This window comes from Phyllosticta citribraziliensis (genome assembly GCF_038025025.1).
Source record: "Phyllosticta citribraziliensis strain CPC 17464 chromosome Unknown J3D65scaffold_2, whole genome shotgun sequence".
NCBI classification, from domain to species: Eukaryota; Fungi; Ascomycota; class Dothideomycetes; order Botryosphaeriales; family Phyllostictaceae; genus Phyllosticta; species Phyllosticta citribraziliensis.
The window spans coordinates 2,223,706-2,244,184 of NW_027117339.1; the positions used below are offsets into that span (position 1 = coordinate 2,223,706).

General features: G+C 55.2%; 11 protein-coding genes across 11 annotated transcripts; 6 read left to right on the forward strand and 5 right to left on the reverse strand.

The window, feature by feature from the left end:
- The first annotated feature begins 67 nt into the window (after positions 1 to 67).
- Positions 68 to 1,309, forward strand: J3D65DRAFT_674540 (uncharacterized protein). Its single transcript, XM_066803554.1, has 2 exons — positions 68 to 186; positions 252 to 1,309. The coding sequence occupies exon 2, from the start codon at positions 252 to 254 to the stop codon at positions 1,005 to 1,007; it is 756 nt and encodes a 251-aa protein (XP_066659024.1). The 5' UTR covers positions 68 to 186; the 3' UTR covers positions 1,008 to 1,309.
- On the reverse strand, positions 1,310 to 2,310 carry J3D65DRAFT_614767 (40S ribosomal protein uS19). Its single transcript, XM_066799247.1, has 5 exons — positions 2,182 to 2,310; positions 2,107 to 2,125; positions 1,896 to 1,953; positions 1,527 to 1,823; positions 1,310 to 1,473 (listed from the first exon to the last, which is right to left on the reverse strand). Exons 1-5 carry the CDS (start codon positions 2,197 to 2,199, stop codon positions 1,404 to 1,406), a joined length of 462 nt encoding a protein of 153 aa, XP_066659025.1. The 5' UTR covers positions 2,200 to 2,310; the 3' UTR covers positions 1,310 to 1,403.
- Positions 2,311 to 2,467: 157 nt separating this feature from the next.
- Positions 2,468 to 3,279, reverse strand: J3D65DRAFT_614771 (ribosomal protein P2). Its single transcript, XM_066799248.1, has 3 exons — positions 3,189 to 3,279; positions 2,944 to 3,113; positions 2,468 to 2,892 (listed from the first exon to the last, which is right to left on the reverse strand). The coding sequence occupies exons 2-3, from the start codon at positions 3,100 to 3,102 to the stop codon at positions 2,716 to 2,718; spliced, it is 336 nt and encodes a 111-aa protein (XP_066659026.1). The 5' UTR covers positions 3,103 to 3,113; positions 3,189 to 3,279; the 3' UTR covers positions 2,468 to 2,715.
- A 153-nt stretch (positions 3,280 to 3,432) lies between these two features.
- Positions 3,433 to 5,028, forward strand: J3D65DRAFT_614776 (uncharacterized protein). The gene is made up of 2 exons (XM_066799249.1): positions 3,433 to 3,628; positions 3,679 to 5,028. The coding sequence occupies exons 1-2, from the start codon at positions 3,620 to 3,622 to the stop codon at positions 4,792 to 4,794; spliced, it is 1,125 nt and encodes a 374-aa protein (XP_066659027.1). The 5' UTR covers positions 3,433 to 3,619; the 3' UTR covers positions 4,795 to 5,028.
- Positions 5,029 to 5,631: 603 nt separating this feature from the next.
- J3D65DRAFT_614781 (acyl-CoA dehydrogenase family member 11) lies at positions 5,632 to 7,387 on the forward strand. The gene is made up of 4 exons (XM_066799250.1): positions 5,632 to 5,871; positions 5,991 to 6,286; positions 6,355 to 6,675; positions 6,743 to 7,387. The coding sequence occupies exons 1-4, from the start codon at positions 5,773 to 5,775 to the stop codon at positions 7,140 to 7,142; spliced, it is 1,116 nt and encodes a 371-aa protein (XP_066659028.1). The 5' UTR covers positions 5,632 to 5,772; the 3' UTR covers positions 7,143 to 7,387.
- J3D65DRAFT_614786 (uncharacterized protein) lies at positions 7,026 to 8,102 on the reverse strand. The gene is made up of 5 exons (XM_066799251.1): positions 7,994 to 8,102; positions 7,865 to 7,936; positions 7,702 to 7,776; positions 7,615 to 7,647; positions 7,026 to 7,528 (listed from the first exon to the last, which is right to left on the reverse strand). Exons 1-5 carry the CDS (start codon positions 8,021 to 8,023, stop codon positions 7,487 to 7,489), a joined length of 252 nt encoding a protein of 83 aa, XP_066659029.1. The 5' UTR covers positions 8,024 to 8,102; the 3' UTR covers positions 7,026 to 7,486.
- A 145-nt stretch (positions 8,103 to 8,247) lies between these two features.
- Positions 8,248 to 9,888, forward strand: J3D65DRAFT_614789 (nineteen complex-related protein 2-domain-containing protein). Its single transcript, XM_066799252.1, has 2 exons — positions 8,248 to 8,465; positions 8,541 to 9,888. Exons 1-2 carry the CDS (start codon positions 8,357 to 8,359, stop codon positions 9,755 to 9,757), a joined length of 1,326 nt encoding a protein of 441 aa, XP_066659030.1. The 5' UTR covers positions 8,248 to 8,356; the 3' UTR covers positions 9,758 to 9,888.
- On the reverse strand, positions 9,777 to 11,622 carry J3D65DRAFT_614792 (S-adenosyl-L-methionine-dependent methyltransferase). Its single transcript, XM_066799253.1, has 3 exons — positions 11,273 to 11,622; positions 10,252 to 11,219; positions 9,777 to 10,195 (listed from the first exon to the last, which is right to left on the reverse strand). The coding sequence occupies exons 1-3, from the start codon at positions 11,571 to 11,573 to the stop codon at positions 9,986 to 9,988; spliced, it is 1,479 nt and encodes a 492-aa protein (XP_066659031.1). The 5' UTR covers positions 11,574 to 11,622; the 3' UTR covers positions 9,777 to 9,985.
- A 23-nt stretch (positions 11,623 to 11,645) lies between these two features.
- On the forward strand, positions 11,646 to 13,363 carry J3D65DRAFT_614794 (tryptophan synthase beta subunit-like PLP-dependent enzyme). Its single transcript, XM_066799254.1, has 2 exons — positions 11,646 to 13,096; positions 13,145 to 13,363. Exons 1-2 carry the CDS (start codon positions 11,898 to 11,900, stop codon positions 13,242 to 13,244), a joined length of 1,299 nt encoding a protein of 432 aa, XP_066659032.1. The 5' UTR covers positions 11,646 to 11,897; the 3' UTR covers positions 13,245 to 13,363.
- Positions 13,224 to 14,958, reverse strand: J3D65DRAFT_614796 (Dynamitin-domain-containing protein). The gene is made up of 3 exons (XM_066799255.1): positions 14,881 to 14,958; positions 14,773 to 14,829; positions 13,224 to 14,718 (listed from the first exon to the last, which is right to left on the reverse strand). The coding sequence occupies exons 1-3, from the start codon at positions 14,917 to 14,919 to the stop codon at positions 13,450 to 13,452; spliced, it is 1,365 nt and encodes a 454-aa protein (XP_066659033.1). The 5' UTR covers positions 14,920 to 14,958; the 3' UTR covers positions 13,224 to 13,449.
- Positions 14,959 to 15,895: 937 nt separating this feature from the next.
- J3D65DRAFT_614799 (flavin-containing amine oxidoreductase-domain containing protein) lies at positions 15,896 to 20,086 on the forward strand. The gene is made up of 2 exons (XM_066799256.1): positions 15,896 to 18,599; positions 18,648 to 20,086. The coding sequence occupies exons 1-2, from the start codon at positions 16,200 to 16,202 to the stop codon at positions 19,755 to 19,757; spliced, it is 3,510 nt and encodes a 1,169-aa protein (XP_066659034.1). The 5' UTR covers positions 15,896 to 16,199; the 3' UTR covers positions 19,758 to 20,086.
- The last annotated feature ends 393 nt before the right edge of the window (positions 20,087 to 20,479 follow it).

Below are 20,479 nucleotides of genomic sequence, written 5' to 3' on the forward strand. Positions count from 1 at the left end.
ACAACCATGGAACCGAATCGCCCGTGAAATGGAATTAAAGATAAAAGGACACCAGTCAGGCCGCAGAGCAAACTTTCTTGCTGCCTAGCTCTCCTTCTGAACCTCTCAGCACCACAAATTGAAATTGTAACAGACGAGTTGCTCCTTTTCAAGAGTAACAGACAGACAGAATCAAGATCTCCCAAGGTGCCCACATCACAAAAGCCCCACCCCTTCAAGAGATGCACCTCGAATGCTAATTGAATTTCCAGATGTCGTTTATGGCTTTGATCGAGAAGCTCCGCCAGCTCTTCCGCCGCGCAACTTCTCAGACAGCGCTTGAACCACCAGAGTATACTTTGCTGGACCCTCGCCAAAACCACGAATCATCGAAGAAGAAACGGGTGTTCCGCCTATGCAAGCACATGGAACTGGACTACGACCAAATGTGCTCGATGAAAGACTACGGCCCCGGGATTTCGTGTGCGAGCTGCGATCCATCGGTCCGCTCAAAAAAGAACAAATCTTCCCGCGTGGGAAAGAACCACCTGCAGCGCATGGGCAGCTGCTTTGTGCACGTGAACGATTTCAAGCTGTCAGGTGTGGAGAGCGCTGTTTTGCTGCCGATCAAGCGGATTCAGGGCAGGCTGGCGAACGACACCACGAAGATCTGCCCGCACATCCGATTCTGCGACCTGGACTTCGAGCGCATGAGATCAAAGCACGCTAAGCTGACACTTACGCCGATTCCGACGTCTTACAATAGTTGTAGACCCCAAACCGTCAGTGGCAAGTGCAAGACAAGATATTGCCGGACAGAATTTGAATTTTCGTGGAACAATTACCCATCTGAGAAACAGACGGTGGACTTTGAAAGCAAGCGCGAATTCGGGATGGACGGTCCCAGTGGTCGTGCCTGGCTAGCCAACAGCGAGGCAGTTCCGGAAACCAGTGCTTCGCAATCCGGCAAAATTGCGCACCCGAAAGACGCGGATCTCAAAGGCTCAACAACTCATGATCTTGTTTGACAGCTTCGGAACAGAATCTGCAAATTTGACGGGCAGGAAGGAGCATGGACTGGGCCAAGGCATGTTCTCTCCCATTAACGGCCCCAGGTCGTAAATCGAATTTCAGATTTCGGAGAAAGACTGAAGACGGCGCCGGGGGGTTTGTGTACTCTTCTTTTGGAGCTGTCAGTGGAATGCATTTGGTGTCAACACGATGACTATTGGGTTCTTGGAGAGAGCGGATGGCGTGGCAATCGGCCGTCGGATCTGCCTTGGTGGCAAGACACTCGAGTTGAAATGAACATCACATTTTGAACCATGAAGTAGAAGGAGACCGTCATCCATTGTGGTATTTTTTCGTCAGACCCATAGTCTCCAGGAACCTCCACCAACCGTACAAATCCGAACCCAGACCGTTTACTTGAGGGGAATGAAACGGGAAGAGTGGGTGGCACCAATACCGGGCCTACCGTGCTTGACGGGCTTGCTGTTATGATTGTCAGAAGAGTCCGCAGGAGGCATTTGTATGGGCCGACTTACTAGGAGATGGAGAACTCAGCGAGGTAGTGACCAACCATCTCAGGCTTGATCTCGACCTGGTTGAACTCCTTGCCGGAATAGATGCCAATGACGCTGCCAATCATCTCGGGGACGACAATCATGTCACGGAGGTGGGTCTTGACGAGGTCGGGCTTCTCGTTGGGCCTGGCCTCCTGCTTGGCCTTGCGGAGCTTCTTGATCAGGCCCATGGGCTTGCGCTTGAGACCGCGGTTGAACCGGCGACGGGCACGGGCGTGGACGACATCGCGGAGCTGCTCAGACGAGAGGTCGAGGAGCCTGGACTGCTGTTAGCAATTGCCTGCGCATGCACCGGCACTTTTGCGCCCTCCCAAGTTGTGTGAGACGTACTGGTCAAGGTCGATTCCGCGGTAAGAAAACTTGCGGAACGCTCTCTTCTTCTTGATCTCTGTACATCACCGTATTGTCAGCCATACGTCCCCGTTCCAGCGAGGGTTAGACCCTATCGGGTTTCGATGGACTGAGCGGGTGGTTTCGACAGTGCAGAGACTGCGATGGGTGCATGGTGGATGTAGGCGTGCGAAAGGGCTTCAGTGCATACCGGCAGCCTCCTCGGCGTTCTGAAGCAGCGCGTTAGCAAAATTGGGTCAAGGACGTCGAGAAGTCCAAAACTCACGTATTCCTGGTCAGCCATCTTTTCAGAGTTCGAAGGTTGGTTGGTGAAGCTTCGAAGGGTCGTCGCGGTCGGGGTTGAGAAGAGGTCGGCAGCGCTCCCCAAAAAGGCCGTCGTGGGCGGCGTTCGATAAGCGAGAACGCCAAGACTTTTCTGCCACCACCCAATCTGAGTGCAGCAAAAGGGCTGCAAATCCACAACAGGCTGCTTGCTCTGACGCGCCGTGCTTACTGCCGTACTTTAGTCGCGTGTTGCATCACTTGGTCATTGCACGTGAAGAGATTGTTCATGGCAGGCGAAGATGGTTGGTTCACGATTTACGAGGAATTGGTGTTTGGAGGGCACGAATGCTTTCTTCGATTGGATATCAAACGACGTTTCCGCCGCAAAATGGGAGCAGTTTAGTACACTCCCATATCAAAGCCCGTGAACCCCCCCGTTCTTCCCATGCACGTTAGTCTTTTGCCGCCGTCCGCGTGCGTTTTACACCCGGCTCGTGCGAAATTGACCATGTTGTTGACCGTGATGGCGATGCGTTTAGTCGAAGAGACCGAAGCCCATGTCCTCGTCAGACTCCTCCTTCTCCTCCTCCTTGGCGGCGGGAGCGGCCTCCTCAGCGGCACCAGCACCACCAGCGGCGGCAGCAGGGGCGCCACCAGCGGCAGCACCACCGGAGGGAATGGAAGCGAGCTTCTCGGTACCCTGGGAGATCAGCTGGAGAGAGTGTTAGCGTTGTCCTCTGTGCAGGGCGTGTTCGATTCGTACCTCCTGGAGGTCCTTGCCCTCGAGCTCAGCAATGAGCTTCTCAAGGCGCTCAGAGTCAGCCTCGACACCAACAGACTCAAGGACAGCCTTGACGTCGGAAGCGGAGGGGCTGGTGTTGCCACCAAGACCGAGGAGGAGGTAGGCCGCGAGGTGCTTCATTTTTTCGGTTGCTTCGCAAAGTCAGCGGTTGGCTCCCAAATAGCCCATGTTGGCGGCGCAGGCGGCGCGTGGGATGCGAGACGTACTGTTGGAGGAGGTGTAAATAGAACAAGCGTTCAATCGATTTAGCCGCGCTGGCGGAGACTGAGACGTCGAGTTCTGGAGGCGTGTCGTGCGTGAAAAGAGGAAGCTGGTGGGCGTGGATCGCTAGAATAACATTCAATGTGCGAGTGGGTTGGGTCTAACCCAATCAGGATAGCGCGTTTTCCGGGTAGCCAGGTGCCGCCGGCGCTGCGCTTTAAAGAGCGTCACCTTCAACGACGACTCCGTCCTCAACCACTCTCTCCTTTCTCCTGCGCCTGTCTCCTCGGTCGCGCCAGCGGTCGCTCCAGTATCCGCGTTGGCCAGGCCGCATCCCTCCCGAGTCTCTGCGTCTTCTTCAACCCGCAGCATGAACGCCCGCTCTACAACTACATGTTGGTGATCTTGGAAACGCAAAGCGGGCTTTCCTTACAACATGAGTAGTGTGAGCAGACTCTGTTCCCGAGTCATCATCACTTCTGACATTTCCCACAGTTTCTCAGCAGTGTCTTATCGTCCATCGGAAATGGCGGCGGTCAGTCACAAGCACCATCGCAGTCTCGACCTCCAGCCCCTACGGCTACCTCTTCAGCGACTGGACCTGCAGCCCAACCTTTACGCACAAACGGCACAAACGACCGTGGTCTTCCAGCTCCTCCGCCCAAGCGCAAAGCCGAAAGCGATGCCGAAGCTGCCAGGGCAAAAGCCCCACGGAAGGAGGTTCCTCCAGCTCGCCCAAGTCCCGCACCCCGGACCGCGACGTCTTCCCCACTCCCGAGGCCGACGACAAAACCACCAGTTCCATCATCATCATCTAACACGATTCCGTATCGAGGTACCGCTCAGCCGTCGGGCCCGGTGAACAACGCTCGGAAAAATGCCCCATCAGCGGCAAATCCAGCCTCGAAACCGGCTGTATCGGTCGGCGCCTCCAAGCCTGTCTTGAACAAGTCAGCAACAACGGCAGCTGTCAAGCCCGCATCATCGGCTCCTCCCAAGAAAGGCTCGTTCCAAGAGATTATGGCACGGGCAAAGGCTGCGCAGGAGGCTTCACGCTCCGTTGGGGCGATCAAGCACAAGCCTGTGGAAAAAATGTCGAAGAAAGAGAAGCTTGCCCACGAGGCGGAGGCAAAAGCTAAACAGGGAACTGGCCCCCCTCCACGGACAACCCAGAAGGGCCAGTCCAAGGTTCCTGAGTCCAAAAACACCAAGCCCAGCGAGCCCGAGAAAAAGAAGTCGGCGGACCTCGGATACCAAGGTACCATGCGTCCTTCGCCACGAGAGCCCACCTATCAAGGAACGATGAGCAAAGGCTCTGCTCTGAAGAGTCGGAGCGGGAGCTATGACCGAAGTAGGAGCGCTTCTCTTGGAGCACGGCCACCACCCAAACGTTACACTTATTACGACGAGGACGATGACATGGAAGAAGAAGAGGATTATGATTCGGACTCAGATATGGAGGCCGGCGTTTTCGACGTGGATCGTGAGGAGCAAGAGGCGCTCCGGATAGCAAGACGTGAAGATGAGCTGGCGTTGAAGGAAGAAGAAGAGCTCAAGCGGAAGAAGCTAGAGCGCAAGAAGATCATGGATGCGAAAAAGAGGAGAGCTTGAGTCGTTTCCACCTTTCACTTCACGTATCTATGACCAAGGAGCGGAAGTTTTGGCGTCAACCGGCAGGACTGAATTTGCTATTCTTTGAAGAGCTGGCATTGCACGGGGCATTGGGTAGACTTTCTGGGATACAGCGAGGCGTTTGCCAGTTCTATATTTTGCTACAAGCGTGCTTTCAGACTCCGCAACAGTCTTGGAGTTGTAGACCGGCGTGGCTTGTGACACTTGAGCAGTAATGCAGCTAGGCGCTTGCGGGATCTTGAACCAGACTTGTCAAACCTACATTTCTATGCTGTGCGCTGACATAGTTTCTTACGCCTACAGAAAGGCTGGCGCGCAGGCAACATCATCAACTGACTGCCAATCAACAACCGCCAATTTCAGAGCTCGAATCCACTCGTTGACATGAGTGCTTCATTGCTCCGACTTGTCATCAGAACGCCGACGAATCAGCAATTTCACTTCACTATGCCGGAGCTGCTGTATTGACCTACTTTGCCGAAAAATCATAGCTGCAACAGCCAACTGCGCTGTTCTCTCGTGATTCAAGTGTTAGCTCATACACAGCATCATCAAGTTCTCTTCAGAAGCTTTTGTCCGGGAAAGTGCAACGCCACAGTTGGAGCTCTCCAACAGCAACCCAGCATGGAGCGACAACCGGGCAGAGAAGAAAAAATAAAATAAACGTAAATATAAAAAAGCCAAAACGATGACCAAGTTGAGCCAAGCCAAAATGCGGTTGGTTTTTGGCACTCCAGGTTTCTCGGAGATGGGGGACCCCCGCCCTCCACTACTGGTCCCTCGCTCGAGACCCACGGACCTCGGCAGGATGACCCACGTCCACCGACCTCCTCCCGCAGCAACCAACTCAAAGACCACATGGCAGCCGCTCCAGCAGCTCCACCATGAAGCCTTTGTGGCCTTGAAGACCGAAGAAATCACACAGACCTTACCCACAGGAGCCTCCTGTTTTAAACAATGGCTGGCGCCGTAAGACAGCCAATCGATGTCGCCTCGCTCGAGAGATACATTGACCGGAACGTGCCCGAGATCAAGACGCCCATTGACGTCAAGCAGGTAAGGTCATACGCGCTGGAACAAAAACCAGATGACAACACACAAGCCTTCCAGCCAGCCCCGAAGCCGTAGTCATCGCCATCGCACACTATCTGCCATGTTGCTAACACGCCGCACAGTTTGGATACGGCCAGTCCAACCCCACGTATCTCTTGACAGCAGCCGACAAGGCCAAATTCGTGCTGCGCAAGAAGCCGCCGGGCCAGCTGCTCTCCAAGACGGCGCACAAGGTCGACCGCGAGTACCGCATCATCCACGCGCTGGAGAATACGGACGTGCCCGTGCCCAAGGCGTATTGCCTCTGCGAAGATGACGCCGTCATTGGCACTGCCTTTTACATCATGGAATTCCTTGATGGCCGCATTTTCGAGGACCCCAGCCTGCCCAAAGTCAAGCCGGATGATAGGACGAAGATGTATGATTATTTCCCCCCCTTGTCTCCCTTTCCTCTTCGTTGATCGGCCGTGTCTTATGCGCATCAAGGTGGCATTCTGCCATAATCACGCTCGCCAAGTTCCACCGTGTGGATCCGACGTCGGTTGGTCTCGCATCTTTTGGCAAGCACTCTGGCTTCTACAACCGCCAGCTTAACACCTTTGCCACCATTAGCGAAGCGCAGGCCCAGACCCTCGACGTAGAAACGAAGGAGCCTGTCGGAAAACTCCCGCACTACGACGACATGGTTGCCTTTTTCAAGGACCCCAAGACGCAGCCCAAAGACAGAGGCACCTTCGTCCACGGCGACTACAAGATTGACAATCTTGTTTTTCACAAGACCGAGCCAAGAGTCATTGGTATCATAGAGTAAGTCTTCACCCAAGCAAGACTTGTCAAGCTATGGGCGTCATGATTTGCTCACATTCAAGTGTAGTTGGGAAATGTCGACGATAGGGCACCCGCTTTCCGATCTTTCCAACCTCCTCACTCCCTTCGTTACGGCTGGCCGAAATGCTGATCTGCTTGGAAGAGTAAGCTCAAATGAAGCCTTTCTCCCGGGTCGAACGCGCGGTCTGCCCCCGAAAGACGAGCTTGTCGCGCTCTACCAGCAGGTAGCTGGATGGGACCCCTCTACCGAACTTCCTTGGGGCGAAGCATTTGGGTTGTACCGCGGGACCATCATCTTGCAAGGGATCGCAGCCCGGTACGCGCTTAGACAAGCAAGTAGCGCTCGTGCGAAGGAGTTTGGAGGGGGGAGAATTGGCATGGCGGAGCTTGCATGGGACTTGGTGCAAAGGGCGAAGAGCGCAAAGCCCGCGAGTCCGAACCTGTAGTGGAAACAACTGAAATGATCTCCCAAACATCACGAAAACCTCTTGCAAGCCGCTCCATGGCTGACACGGACATTGGGGAGACGGACGCTCGTCTCCTGGAAGATGAAATTGAAGGTTGATTGAAATACTGCACCCTGGCAGCCGTGGTATCCTGTGCTCCACTAACGCCAAAAACCGCTTTTATCGTCAATGCAGGTTTTGACAGCTGAGGCGTAGTGTCTAGCGTACCAATTGATGTCGCCGGCTCATTTCTGTTCCCGCATGCTCTGGTTACGCCTGCTGTGCTGGTACCAACTTCAAAATGACGTCGTAGTTCTTGATATTCCGTCCACGCTTGGACGAATCTAACCCCTGTTCTGTCGATCGTCGCCGATGCGCTCGAGGGCCTAACGGGTATTGCATTAGCAACGGTGCTTGGGGCGTAGAGATGGTGGGGTCGGCTGTGCGCGTTTTGGGCGTGCGGATTTCGTACCTCTAGCATGACCACGGAGTTACCACGGATGACCTGCGAGGTAGTCAGTATTGCGACCACTGCAAAGGAGGATGAGTCGTTACATACACACATGCCGACGGGGACTCTCTCGCCACTGCCTCTCTCTTCGACGGCATCGTCCAAGACAATGTTCAGGAAGACCTTGGCAAAAGTCAGTCTCATTCGTCGTCTCCGTTGGAGTTCGTTGGTGGCAGGGAGCGAATCATTCAAGTCTGCGAGGGAAACGTACGTCGTATCCACGGAGGATACCGATCACTTTGCGGGACCCGTTGAGCTGCACAAACAGTCTCTTGTCCAAGTACTGCAAGATTCACATTTCTGTCAGCGATTGTTGCGGCGAATTCCTGGATGTCCTTGCCTTCTTCAATTCCGGTTGCGCTTGAGGCATCTTGAAACGCTGAGCTCGCGGAGCTTAGAGGGGTGTGAGGTAGGTAGTTGTCGGCGAAAGACGTTGCGACGGCGTGGTAGTTGTCGAGAGTTCGCCGCGGACAACAGCCGGACGCGCCAGTCGAGCTCCCGCCAAGTTCTGCCACGGGCGGTGAGCGCGCCTTCACGGCGGTAAAGCGGGGCAGAACTGTCGCATAACAGCGCGTCACATCTCAGCTCTGACATCGAACTTGCAATCCACAACTGTCCGAACCCGCATTGCCCAACACTTCCCAAAATCTGAAGGGGCTCACGTGTGCCGCTCCCTCAAGCCTTTCAAAAAGCATCCTGCAACATGAGAAAATCTTTCGGCTCGCGGCGTGTCCCCCGCAAAATCGGCCAAGACGACGACGATGATGCCAGCACGACTGGCTCGGGCAACGAAAGCGGCGGTTCAGCACCAGGTGAGTCATCTCTCGCAAGCAGTCTTGTTGTGCAGGTCTAACGTCCTTGGCCAGACAGCTGATGGTAAATTACAGAGCCGGTAGTCAAACGCCCACCCATCGCCGCGAAAACCAAAAAGCGCTCATCCCTACGCCTGTCATTCGGCCCTGGCGAAGGAGGTGATGGAGGAGAGGAGAAGCATTTCACCCCCAAGAAGAGCAATCTCAGCCGGATCGCTACCGAACGAAATGCGGAGCGCAAAGCAAGCGGCGGGTTTCGCGCAAGCCTGTCATCCGACAGGTTACCTTCAAGACCAGACATAGGATCTGAAGACCGGCCCAGCTACAGCAAGGAAGCATTGGCAGAGCTTCGCGATTCGACCCCCACAACACCAAAGGATTTGAGCAGTGACCGATCAGAATCGGGAAAGGAGTTGGACATCACCGCGAAATTTGGGACACTGTCGACGACGCGTACCCCCTCAGCCATTCCAACAGATGCCGAAATACGGGAGAAGAAGGAGCGACGAGCGCGGCTGGCACAGGAGCACGAGTCGGGATTCATCTCGCTGGACGACAGGGACGAAGAGCACGGCACAATCTACAACGCGGGCAATGCCTACGACAGCGACGACATGGACCGGCCGCGCGACGTGGCACTGCGCTCCAGCTTCAAGGAGAAGTATCCCGAGACCAGGCTCGTCCCGGACGACGAGGATTTTGCCGAAGGCTTCGAAGAGTTCGTCGACGACGGCCGCATCAACCTGGGACGCAAGGCCGAGCACGAGGCCGAGCGCAAGCGTCGCAAGGAGATGGCCACCATGATTGCCGAGGCAGAAGGAGGGGCGGAGGGAGAGTCTGCAGATGACGAGTCCGACGACAGCGAGGCCGAGCGAAACGCGGCGTACGAAGCGGCGCAGACCCGCGCGGGCACGTATGGCCAGCGAGATAAAGCAAGCACGGATGATACAAGACCACGGACTCCGCCCAAAATCACGCCTCTACCAGAATTGGGCGGCGTACTGGCCCGGCTGAGGGAAAGGCTGAAGGAGCAGGAGATAATCAAGACGCAAAAAGTGCGGAGGATGCAAGAATTGGTTAGGGAACGGGCCGAGATTGAAAGCCACGAAAAATGGATACAGGAGCAGCTCAAGGAAGCCGGCGAGAGGTACGAGAAGTTGCGGATTGAGGCTGGAAGCAGTGGTCCGTCTACGACTCCTGTGAACGGGCAAAGCGGAAGCGCTGGAGATGGCGAGAAAGACCTCGAGGGCTCGGCGGCGAGCACCGATGGCGAAGATGGGGATTCTGAATAAGGAGTTTCTATACTATGTGGTGGAACATTCTAATGATGCTGAACTGGAGCGAAAATCCACCAAATCCCCTTGCCTGACCCTGACGTGTTCTGTCCATTGAAGTTAATGCGGGATCTAATGCATTCGAACACTTGCTAGATTGCTCTCATGCCACGGAGTCTCCACGTTGAATGCCATTAGATTCATGCAAAGTAATATTTACAAGGCAGCGTCAGCCTACACAGTGGCCTACACGGTAGTCATGACGCTAGCGTTTTGGTACCAGCTAAGAAGGGGGTTTTCTCCACTACGGACCTCGGTGTCCTCTACATACGCCCACCTGCGCATAAAGTCCTCGTGCGTAAGGACGCGGGTCAGCCTGCCAGTAATGGCGCGGTAGACGTCCTCCATGATTTGAAAGTCGGTTGGGAAGAGTATGTCAAAGTAGCCTTGCTGGACCTGTCAGGAGTATTAGACAAAGGACTTCTGGCAATTGTCAGTCGTTGGAAGCTTACCATGGCCGTGGAAACTGGTATCGTTTTCCTCTTGTACCTCGTCTGGACAACAGGAGCGTTGACACCCTTGATCGTGTCGGGAAGTTCATGGAAGTCGCTCGTCACCAGCTTGTGTGCAGGAAAGTAGTTGTTGAGGATATCAAAGAATTGCATCAACCTTGTGGGAATGTACTCTGGTTCCGTTAAGGGCGAACCGGTTTGTGGGAGCAAGTTTTTGAAGAGGCGCGAGCCTGATAGGGGTGTCTTGAAGGCGCGGGTTGCCGCAGCGTCGCGGACCCGGAGAAATCTTGCAGCGACCGGGTCTATGTTCTCGTCGTAGAAGTCGTAAAAGTCCCCTTGGCTGTCGATTACCACGGAGCCTTGGTAAGCCTTCTCCGTTTCCACGTCGTAGCGGATGCAATCGTGCGCAAAGTTGTCAAAGACTTCGAGAGCGAGAAAGAAGCATGGCGAGCTGACGTATTGGTCCCAGTCGAAAATGGAGCGGTTGATGATTTGCACCTTGTTCCAATGACCTCGCGCTGCTGCTGTGCGCTTCAATTGGTGCACCTGCAATTCCGCCAGAGACTCTGAAATCTCGATAACGCGGTATTGCGTTCGCTCATAGACCTCTGGATGATGGTCGCGAATGTAGTCGAGTATGTTGATCATGAGCGTACCATTTCCGGCACCCATTTCGTATATGAGCAGGTCGTGGTATGGGTATTGCGACAGCTTATAGTTTGTAACGAGGTAGCGGGCAATTGATTCGCCATAGTACGGGCGAAAGAGCTCCGTCGGTGTGTGCCATAATTGCCGCACATCGTCCTTGTCCTGCTCGTCAAGCTGATCCTCGAACTGGGTATATCTTTCGCCGAGTATGCGCTGGAATTCGGGCTCGTCTTTGATTGCGTTGAAGTTGAAGGGTTCGCCGGGGTGGAAGATGACTACTTGTTTGGAGAAATAGCCATAGCTTGGGTTGTATAAGCTGTCTGGGCACCACATCAGTCAACAATCGCTCGCGGCTGAGTGCGTTGCCTGGTACCTTCAATGAAATCACGCATGAGCATCTTGACCCTCTTTGGCCTATGCTTCCTGGTCCGGAGGGTCTGGGCCGTGACCCAGTTGTACTTTTCAAGCTCCCCAATCCTGTCTTCTGGGAATTTCTCCGGTCGGGGCACCCATTTCTCCACATCCTCCTCCTTCACTTTGGAACGCCCTCCCCGCGATTCAAAGAGGCCCCGACGCTGGGTGCGGGCCACTTGGAGGGACCCTGTGCGCAGACATCGACTGGCACGATGGGAAAACAGTTGGCGGAAAAGAGAATTGACGAGCGGCGAGTCCATGAGCAGTTGTCGGAGACGAGAGAGGACGTGGAGGATCGCTTGCTGCCAGGTGTGGATGGGCGCGTGGGGACTCCGCGTGAGAGTCGTCAGTGGCCGTTGCGGCTGTCTGTGGCTTGACCGGCCCGAGCTCCCTGGCACAGCTGGCGTTCACCAGCCACAGTTGCATGACAAAAAGTCAAACCGGACCCTGTTTCGACCAACCATCCACAGGACTGGAGAGGCGGGGAACAAGGCCAGGAATCAGTACTCAGCTGGTCGCTCAGATGAGGTCGAAGAGTTTTCAAAAGTGCTGAAAGATCCGACACGCAAAGCACACTGAAGAGCATGGATTCGTCGCCCAACAATACCAGACTCTGGGTCCTAGGCGCCTTTCTTGCTGGAATTCTCCTCACCCTGGGCTACAAAGATGTGTATCCCGACCTGGAGCGCCGCTTCCAGAGATCTCGTCGACGATCGTCAGTAGTCCTGGACAAAGACGCAGCCCGCGGCACCAGCACAGTCCAGCTCACAGATAATTCCCGGCGGCAGTCCATTGCTGGACCACATGAACAAGAGATCGCTGAAGGCATCGAAGGCTGCATAGGCAACACTCCGCTCATCAAAATCAAGTCGCTTTCAGATTTCACCGGCTGCGAGATCCTTGCTAAAGCCGAATTCCTCAATGGCGCTGGCAACAGCCCCAAAGACCGGGTTGCGCTCAACATCATCCGCATGGCCGAAGAGGAGGGCCTCTTGACGCCACACTCTGGCGATATGATCTACGAGGGGACTGTCGGAAGCACTGGCATCTCGCTCGCCGCCATCTGTCGCGCACGGGGCTACTTGGCTCACATCTGCATGCCCAACGACCAAGCATTGGAAAAGTCGGATCTGCTCGAGAAGCTGGGCGCGGAGGTCGAAAGACTCCGACCAGCGCCGATTGTGGATCAGAACCAGTTTGTCAACAAGGCAAAAGCAAGAGCAATCGAACACACGAATGATCCCAACAAGCCTGGCAGAGGCATCTTCGCCGATCAGTTTGAGACGGACGCCAATTGGCGAGCGCACTATGAAGGAACCGGGCCGGAGATCTATCGCCAAATGAGCGGCGTACTCGATGGTTTTGTTACAGGTGCTGGGACTGGTGGCACCATCTCGGGTGTTGCACTTTACCTCAAGCCGAGAATACCTGAACTCAAGGTTGTTCTCGCCGACCCACAAGGAAGCGGACTGTTCAACAGGGTCAAGTACGGCGTGATGTTTGACCCCAAGGAGAGAGAAGGCACGAGGAGGAGACACCAAGTTGACACCATTGTAGAGGGTGTCGGCATCAACCGCGTGACTCGTAACTTTGAAGCTGGAAGGGAGCTGGTAGATGATGCGGTTCGTGTCACCGATGAGCAAGCCATGGCAATGGCGCGATGGCTCGTCGAAAAAGACGGCATCTTTTGCGGAAGCAGCAGCGCTGTGAACTGTGTTGCCGTCACCAAGGCAGCTCTGCAGATGGGACCGGGACATCGGCTGGTTACTATCCTATGTGATAGGTGAGTCAATACTCGTCTTCCTTTTACTCATTCTAACATATGGATCAGTGGAACGAGACATCTCAGCAAGTTCTGGAAACATGCAGGGTCAATTGGCAGCAAGGATGATCTGACCCTGGACGAGGTTCTCAATGCAGGGTCTCCATAAACTAAGCTACATGAAAAGTCTGCTAGGAACATACTAGACCAGCCATCCCAGGAGACGTAAATTTCAAGTCATACATGATCACGCACTCTTGAGCAGAAAATGAAAAGGGTATCGTGTGGACAAAAGCAGAACCTGCCAACACTCTTCAGAAACGAATTCCACATGGTACGCTCGCAACCCCACGCTCTACGTCACATGGCATTGCTCAATTGAACTTGGCGATCCGCGCCTCCAAATCCCTGACCCAGTCGCCAACCGTTTTGATGTTGTTTTGCAACGTGCCTTCGCCACTGTTCAGGTTCTCTTCCACCTTGGCCAAGGCCTCGCGCCATTGTCTGATCTCCTCTGCTTGCTCGCCTTGTCGCTTCTCCAAATCGTCGAGAGTAGCACTCGCCGTGCCGGCACTTGTGTGGATCAGACGTAGGGTGCGAAGACGATCCAAGATCAGCGGCAGTGTGGGTGAAAGCTGTTCGATGGTTGCCAAAGTGCCATACAATGCGTTAATTTTGGCCACTCGCTCAGGATCTTCAATGTAAGCACCACTGATCTCAGGAAGCTCGGCGATCGGTGGAGTGTCGCTTGACTGGCGCGTCTGCACCGGAGACGACACGGCCTCCTGTGACGCTCGCACAGCTTTGCGAGCCTCCTCAAGGCGTTCGGCTTCTTGGGTGAGCTTCTGCACGCGACGGGAGGCTGCGTCAAGCGAGTTGGTGGACACATCGGTGATGGTTGTCAGCTGACGCTCGAGAGTTTCGAGATTGTGCAGTATGGCCTTTGGCGGATTGGAAGCGATGTCGGGCATGTTGGTGGCGTTGAGACCCAAGGACTTTTCGATTTGGGACAGGCGAGAGTCGAAATCCGACACTTTGGCAAGCGCCTGGGCTGATTGTTGCGAGTCTTTGGTCGTGACGAGTGTCTGCTGCGGAATTGACGCGTCTGCTGAAGGAGTAGGTGCCAATCGGGCGAATTTCTTCAAGGTCCTTTCGAACTGCGCTTCGGCCCCCCTGACTCCACCGTGCCGCTGCGTGTATACGGCATCCAGCATTTCGCTCAGCTTTGCAATACCCTCTGCTGGATCCTCTTCCTCGACGCCTTCATGATTGGCCGTCTCGTCTTGACCGTCCTCCTGACCACCCGAATTCCTGAGCTCGTACTCTTGTTTGACTTCTTCCACCTCTCTCCGTAGCCTTGCCAGCTTGCGCCCAAGATCTTCGTCCTCGTCATCGCTCAGGTCACCGTATTCGTAACTTGCGTGACTACTGCTGCGCGGTCGGCGGCGGGAAGACGTACGATAGGAGCGACGCTGGTAGCGAATGCGGTCCGAGAAATCGACTCCACGAGCATCTACTCGTGAAGAGGAGAATTGTGTGCGTGCTTGGTCGGTTGAGATCTTCCGGCGGTCAATGCCTGATATGACACCTTCGGAGTCGTCCGTGAAATCAGAGGCCTGTGATGGAGAACGCGCCGTTGAACTCTTCAGATATCAAGTCAGTCGAGATTTTCTGGAAGTGATTTACAGAGCCCTCACTTGAACTGTCGTGTCCTCGGTCAGCTCTGGCGTCTCGTAAATATCTGGCGCCGTGTCCTTCGTTGACGTTAGCTTGAGTAGGCTCCGTGCATCGACAGAGCAACTTACAAGGCCTGGCAAGTTCTTGTATTTGTGACTCTGAGCCATGACGAAGACTGGGGTGGGATGGTGGTTTGGGCGTGTGGGTAGGATTTGAGGTGAACTGGGACCCGACCCGGACGCGTCTGGGGAACATGGTCCGTGCACAGTCAACCCACCTTCACGCGCACGGCCATATCCGATTGCGAGGCGCATTGCAGAGAGGCAGAGAGCGACTTGAGTGGTTAAGCTCGCCGTATTCTGCCTGAACGTCGTCTAGATTCTGTAGACGTCTCCAAATTTTTCTTCGGTTCACATTGGGCAGGACTCTGAGGATAGTCCGATGGAAAGGAGATGGTCTTGAGCAAGAGCAGAGCGCTGGAAGCTACCAGCTGCCACTTGATTGAATTTGAACTGGAAATGCCTCAAGAGGCTGATCACCCTAAATCCCGCACATCCTCCAGGGAGCCCCAACAAATCCGAGTCTACCCTTGTCCTCCATATCACCCATCATGCGCACCTTGTCTGCTGTCTTCGTCTCCCCAACAAGATTGAGAGCAAAAAGCTGGGAGCAGGTTGGTGTGCGCTGCTCGCTGAGATCTCCATGTAGAACGACAGCTCTGAAAAAGCTCGCGACATGTTCATGTGTTGCAGCCGAAGCGCATCCATTGCGACAACATGGAGGCTAAGCACATCGCCTGCACTCGAGTTTCCACAGGCCCGCGCACTCGAGTTTTCGATGGCCAAATATGAAGGGCAACCCGTACAGTTCTGTTCTCGGAAAAGCAGGTGTTCAAGACGCAGCGCGGTGCTCGATGTCATCACACCTAAAACTTGTGAGCAAGAGTCTTGCTGGCCCCGTCCATCGGGTCAAGCCCAACTCGTGGCCAGACACAAGATGTTGTCGATTCGCGAATGGAACATGTCGATGTAAGTTACAAAATACGCCTCTTTCGCCGGGGGAGCGGTTCCGCCCAGAAGCATGGAACCTCGGGTACCTAGGCCGTGGTTCGCCTTTGCGTCATGCCGGCTGCAGCGAGCGATTTGCAGCCATCTCAATTGATGGCCATGGTCCGCCCGTGACGATGCGAAATCCGACGCGAAATGGAAGACGACGAGGGCGACGATGTTGAGGGGCCCGGCTGTTGGTGGTGCGGAGGAAAGGGACGGCATGGGGTGACGTTGAAATAAGTCTGCCGTAGTTCGGTTGGGCAAGCCCCCGAAAAGACCTAACCTGCGAAGGCACGAACAGCATCAGACCATGGCCCTGCAAGAGCGCATCGCGCCTTGCACAGAATGAGTCGCTTGGAGGTGGCATTCGACAGATTTCTGCTGCTGCGATCCATCTCATGTCATTCTTTAGCCCCAACCGCTTCATTCCCAGCGCTGCGCGGTTCTCACTCATCACGAGCACACCCTACCGGGCCTTGAAGAACATGTTCGCCGCCGAGACGAGCACAGAGAATGATGCGACAGAATCGCACTCATATCTCCTCAATACCACCCATGATCTCCTCGAAGACCGTTTGGCGGCGAAAGAATCTGAAGAACTTGGCCTCACCTTGAAGGACCCGCATATCGATCCCGTTTCATACGGCGGCTTCGATCAAGGCAGCATCTACGACCGCTACGATGAGTCGGGGCCTTCCTCAGTACAACCTGGCGAGAACAATGACTTTTCTGAGCCAGGCGGGAGTCATATGAGTATTCGGGATGAGATTGATGAGCGTGGTCGCGGGTTGGACGGCGCCATGGACCACGATCATGCCAACATGGTGGACGCGAATCAACTCGACCAACTCGAAAATCTCACCGAACCACACATGGACATCGACAATGATGAAATGGACATGTACCACCATGTCTCAGATGACCGCAAGATGAATTCCCAGGCGCCTGTGTTCCACACCAAGGAACAGGCCGATCTTTCGAACAATGTGGATGGACCTGCGAATGTCCTCGCATCCAATGAGGCAAAAGACCGGAAAGCTCCTGTCCTTCTTTCACGCGTTTCCCGCCAGACCTCTCATGGCGACATGGAAACGCCAAAGTCATCGGACTATTCCATCAAACAAGACTCTCCAGGCATTACTGCAGCGCGCGCAAGCCATACGTCATTAGGGAAGAAGCCAGCTCCCTTCAAGGCCAAATCGTCGATACCTGCCACCATTCCAGTGCTTGAGCTTGCGCGCCAATGCATCTTGGCTGCACAATCTTCCCGATTGAACCCATTCGCACTACACCCGGGCGAATATGCACTCCTCCGAGACCACATTACGCACTCGCAAGTCACCGTATACCTCAATATTCGCAACGCAATCCTGCGACTGTGGACGAGGAACCCACTAGTTTCCGTGACAAAGGCAGAGGCAGCGGGCTGCGCCCGAGATTCAAGATATTTTCCCATGTCGCAAGTAGCGTACAAATGGCTTGTAAGAAACGGATACATCAACTACGGCTGCGTCGAACTTGAAAATACAGCAGGATCAATACCCCGAGCCAAAGCCAAAGCCGGGAGACGGAAAACCATTGTCGTCATCGGAGCTGGCATGGCTGGCCTTGGCTGTGCGCGACACCTGGAGGGCCTGGTGGCACAACTTGGAGACCATTGGACCAACCAGGGAGAGAAACCACCCAAAGTTGTCGTCTTGGAGGGACGCAAACGCATTGGTGGTCGTGTATACTCGCATCCACTGAAGAAACAAGAAGGCAATTCCCTGCCACCAGGAGTCCGGAACACGGTCGAGATGGGCGCACAAATCATTACAGGCTTTGAGCATGGAAATCCATTGAATTGCATCATCCGGGGACAACTGGCTCTTCATTACCACTCTCTCAAAGATGACACGAAAATTTATGACGTTGATGGAAAGGTTGTCGATTATGAAGGGGACATTCGCGTGGAGAAACTGTACAATGATATCCTCGAGCGGGCCAGCCATCACAGGAACAAACCACCTCCAGCAAAGACGGTGGAAGGCGACCGGCGTCTCATCCAGCTGGGTCGCGATCCCAACCACGAGTCTGGAGAATTGATCTCGTCACTGGAGGATTCGGGCGCTTCGAAACCAGTGGCGACACAGACCAATCGCAAGCAAGCCCTCAATCCCAACGCTCTCATGGGGGTTGAGAAATCAGCCGGAAGAAACTACACGCTCGCACCCGGCTCCGGAGCCAATGTATCAGCAGCTGAGGCCGCGAAAAACATGGGATGGCAGCTCAAGTCGAATACTCCTCTGAGTGATAACCTGAAGCTCGAATCCGTCACCGAAGCATCTCCGCATCCAACTCTGGGGGCGACCATGGATGAAGCTGTCAGACAGTACAAGAACATGGTTGAAATGACGCCGAAGGACATGAGACTATTCAACTGGCATCATGCGAACATGGAATATTCGAATGCCGCACATGTTGGCCAGCTGAGCCTCGGCGGCTGGGACCAGGACATTGGTAATGAATTCGAGGGTGCTCACTCTCAGATCATTGGCGGATACCTACAGGTGCCGCGAGGGCTCTGGCAGTGCCCATCGAGACTCGACGTGCGTTTCAACAAGGCTGTCAAGTCGGTGCGCCAGCCGGACGAGCTCTACGTTGTGGAGTGCGAGAATGGAGAATCTTTCGAGGCCGACGAAGTCGTGGTCACAACTCCTCTGGGAGTGTTGAAGCGGGGCGGCGTTACCTTCGATCCCCCGTTGCCGCCATGGAAAACTGGTCCGATTGAGCGCCTCGGTTTTGGACTGCTCAACAAGGTATTTTGCTCGGACAAGGCTACGTAGCAGACGCGCTGACCAGAGTAGATTATACTCGTGTACGACACCCCCTTCTGGGAAAGCGAGCGCGACATGTTCGGCCTACTGAACGAAGCGGAAATGCGAGACAGTATGGATCAGAGAGACTACGAAAAGCGTAGAGGAAGATTCTGGCTGTTTTGGAACTGCATCAAGACAAGTGGCCGACCAACGCTAGTGGCTTTGATGGCCGGCAGCGCAGCGCACGATACCGAGGTGGCAAACAATCACTCGCTGATCGAGGAGGTCACGGCACGGTTGTCGCAGATATTTGCGCCAAAGAGGGTGCCTCCCCCACAAGAAGTCATCGTCACGAGATGGAAAAAGGATCGGTTTGCGGGTGGGAGCTACTCGTACATGGGGGCTCTTGCGCAGGCGGGCGACTACGACGCCATGGCCAGACCGATTGGTTCGCTCCACTTCGCGGGCGAAGCCACGTGTGGAACACACCCGGCCACGGTGCATGGGGCTTACCTCTCCGGCCTTCGAGCGGCATCCGAAGTGGTCGAGTCGATGGTAGGAGCCATCGAAGTGCCGCATCCGCTGGTGGAGTCGAAGATGAAAAATGAGACGCCGCCAACCACGACGGGGTCCAAACGCCCCATGGAGGAAGCAGACTCTGCTGACGCAAGGAACGTCAGGCGGGCGTTGAACGAGGAGCTTGAGGCGTCCATCATCAGCGCCATTCTCGAGCAAATTGGAGAGCGGCCTGTCAAGCCCGAGAGAACAGGCAACAACCCCTATCTCCTATACACGCGCGACCACTGGCACACGACCAAGGCCGAATGCGACGAGAAGCGACGAGAAGCGACGAAGGACCCAAACGCCAAGGCATCAAAGGACCAAATTCGGTCGATGCTTGGGGCCAAATGGCGCAACGCCATTAAGGAGGTTCAACAACCGTACATTGACCACGCCACCAGGCTCAAGGAGGCGAGCGCAAATGCGACGGCGCAGTACAAGGAGAAGGCAGGCGTGTGGGATCGTGAGGCTGAGAGGATCCGGAAGGAGTTGGTTGCCAGCAGCGGGATACCCGGCGCCAAGGAAGCGCTGCTGTTCAACGGCAAGACGGCGATTGAAGAGGGGGGAAGTAGAAGAGAGCGGCGAAGTGCTTTGTAATGGGTGGACATGATTGATTAAAGCGTAGCATTTTCTGGGTTTGTACGAAGCGGGTCAGGAACCGGGGACGACGGGAGGGAACTAGCTGTGTGACGTGCAGGGTGTTCGCAAACCAACTGGCGGTGGCATTGTTTCTTTTTGCTGATGCATGGAAGGCGGGGTCGAGCGCATGAAGAAGCAAAAAGAGCCTGTAGCGTCGAGTGGAGAGAGACGGCCGAGACGCAGGCACGGCGGGGATAGGCACGTCATGCGACGCACCCAGCGTGCCGGCGATGTGAGGACGGTTCGGTACTTGTTCGTAGAGCATGCACTTGTGTTGTACCTTTCCATCCGTCGCATCAACACCATCAGGGACCTGGCTGCGCAGTACTCCGCTCGGCCCACCCGTCGTTGGATCATGGGGTGGACGCCGAGGATTCGTGTGAAGTGGCGGGCTTGTCAGGTCGTGAGAGGCGACGGGGAGTCGAGCATTTCGCTCAACCGCGTCTGGCTTGTCATATTCTGCCCCGGCCGCCTGCAGCATTCATCCGCAACCGCAGCGACAGGAGGAGCCGTCCGGTGCGGTGCCCGTGGTGGGTGACGGGGACGACCTGACGTCGGTCGGCCTGGGCTGTGCCGCAGCCAACGACCGACACGAGGCCTGAGGCCGACGACTTGACCATGCACCAGCGCGCAACCACTGCACCGCATCCCCTCTCTCCCAGGTCGCACCTCAACCCCCA

Bases quoted from the DNA above. Each gene is read 5' to 3' on its own strand.
- J3D65DRAFT_614792 (XM_066799253.1), bottom strand. From the start codon at position 11,573: ATGGACTCGCCGCTCGTCAATTCTCTTTTCCGCCAACTGTTTTCCCAT. The intron at 11,220-11,272 runs GTACCAGGCAAC...TGTGGTGCCCAG, and splicing joins CATGCGTGATTTCATTGAAG to ACAGCTTATACAACCCAAGC. The intron at 10,196-10,251 runs GTAAGCTTCCAA...TACTCCTGACAG, and splicing joins TACCAGTTTCCACGGCCATG to GTCCAGCAAGGCTACTTTGA.
- J3D65DRAFT_614786 (XM_066799251.1), bottom strand. From the start codon at position 8,023: ATGCCTCAAGCGCAACCGGAATTGAAGAAG. The intron at 7,937-7,993 runs GCAAGGACATCC...TGAATCTTGCAG, and splicing joins CGCAACCGGAATTGAAGAAG to TACTTGGACAAGAGACTGTT. The intron at 7,777-7,864 runs GTACGTTTCCCT...ACTTTTGCCAAG, and splicing joins GTATCCTCCGTGGATACGAC to GTCTTCCTGAACATTGTCTT.
- J3D65DRAFT_614799 (XM_066799256.1), top strand. From the start codon at position 16,200: ATGTCATTCTTTAGCCCCAACCGCTTCATTCCCAGCGCTGCGCGGTTC. The intron at 18,600-18,647 runs GTATTTTGCTCG...TGACCAGAGTAG, and splicing joins GTTTTGGACTGCTCAACAAG to ATTATACTCGTGTACGACAC.
- J3D65DRAFT_614789 (XM_066799252.1), top strand. From the start codon at position 8,357: ATGAGAAAATCTTTCGGCTCGCGGCGTGTCCCCCGCAAAATCGGCCAA. The intron at 8,466-8,540 runs GTGAGTCATCTC...GGTAAATTACAG, and splicing joins AAGCGGCGGTTCAGCACCAG to AGCCGGTAGTCAAACGCCCA.
- J3D65DRAFT_614781 (XM_066799250.1), top strand. From the start codon at position 5,773: ATGGCTGGCGCCGTAAGACAGCCAATCGATGTCGCCTCGCTCGAGAGA. The intron at 5,872-5,990 runs GTAAGGTCATAC...CACGCCGCACAG, and splicing joins CGCCCATTGACGTCAAGCAG to TTTGGATACGGCCAGTCCAA. The intron at 6,287-6,354 runs GTATGATTATTT...ATGCGCATCAAG, and splicing joins CCGGATGATAGGACGAAGAT to GTGGCATTCTGCCATAATCA.
- J3D65DRAFT_674540 (XM_066803554.1), top strand. From the start codon at position 252: ATGTCGTTTATGGCTTTGATCGAGAAGCTCCGCCAGCTCTTCCGCCGC.
- J3D65DRAFT_614796 (XM_066799255.1), bottom strand. From the start codon at position 14,919: ATGGCTCAGAGTCACAAATACAAGAACTTGCCAGGCCTT. The intron at 14,830-14,880 runs GTAAGTTGCTCT...ACGTCAACGAAG, and splicing joins ACAAGAACTTGCCAGGCCTT to GACACGGCGCCAGATATTTA. The intron at 14,719-14,772 runs GTGAGGGCTCTG...TGATATCTGAAG, and splicing joins CCGAGGACACGACAGTTCAA to AGTTCAACGGCGCGTTCTCC.
- J3D65DRAFT_614794 (XM_066799254.1), top strand. From the start codon at position 11,898: ATGGATTCGTCGCCCAACAATACCAGACTCTGGGTCCTAGGCGCCTTT. The intron at 13,097-13,144 runs GTGAGTCAATAC...CATATGGATCAG, and splicing joins GTTACTATCCTATGTGATAG to TGGAACGAGACATCTCAGCA.
- J3D65DRAFT_614771 (XM_066799248.1), bottom strand. From the start codon at position 3,102: ATGAAGCACCTCGCGGCCTACCTCCTCCTCGGTCTTGGTGGCAACACC. The intron at 2,893-2,943 runs GTACGAATCGAA...CACTCTCTCCAG, and splicing joins AGGGCAAGGACCTCCAGGAG to CTGATCTCCCAGGGTACCGA.
- J3D65DRAFT_614767 (XM_066799247.1), bottom strand. The intron at 1,824-1,895 runs GTACGTCTCACA...ACAGCAGTCCAG, and splicing joins CGCGGAATCGACCTTGACCA to GCTCCTCGACCTCTCGTCTG. The intron at 1,474-1,526 runs GTAAGTCGGCCC...CAATCATAACAG, and splicing joins GCTGAGTTCTCCATCTCCTA to CAAGCCCGTCAAGCACGGTA.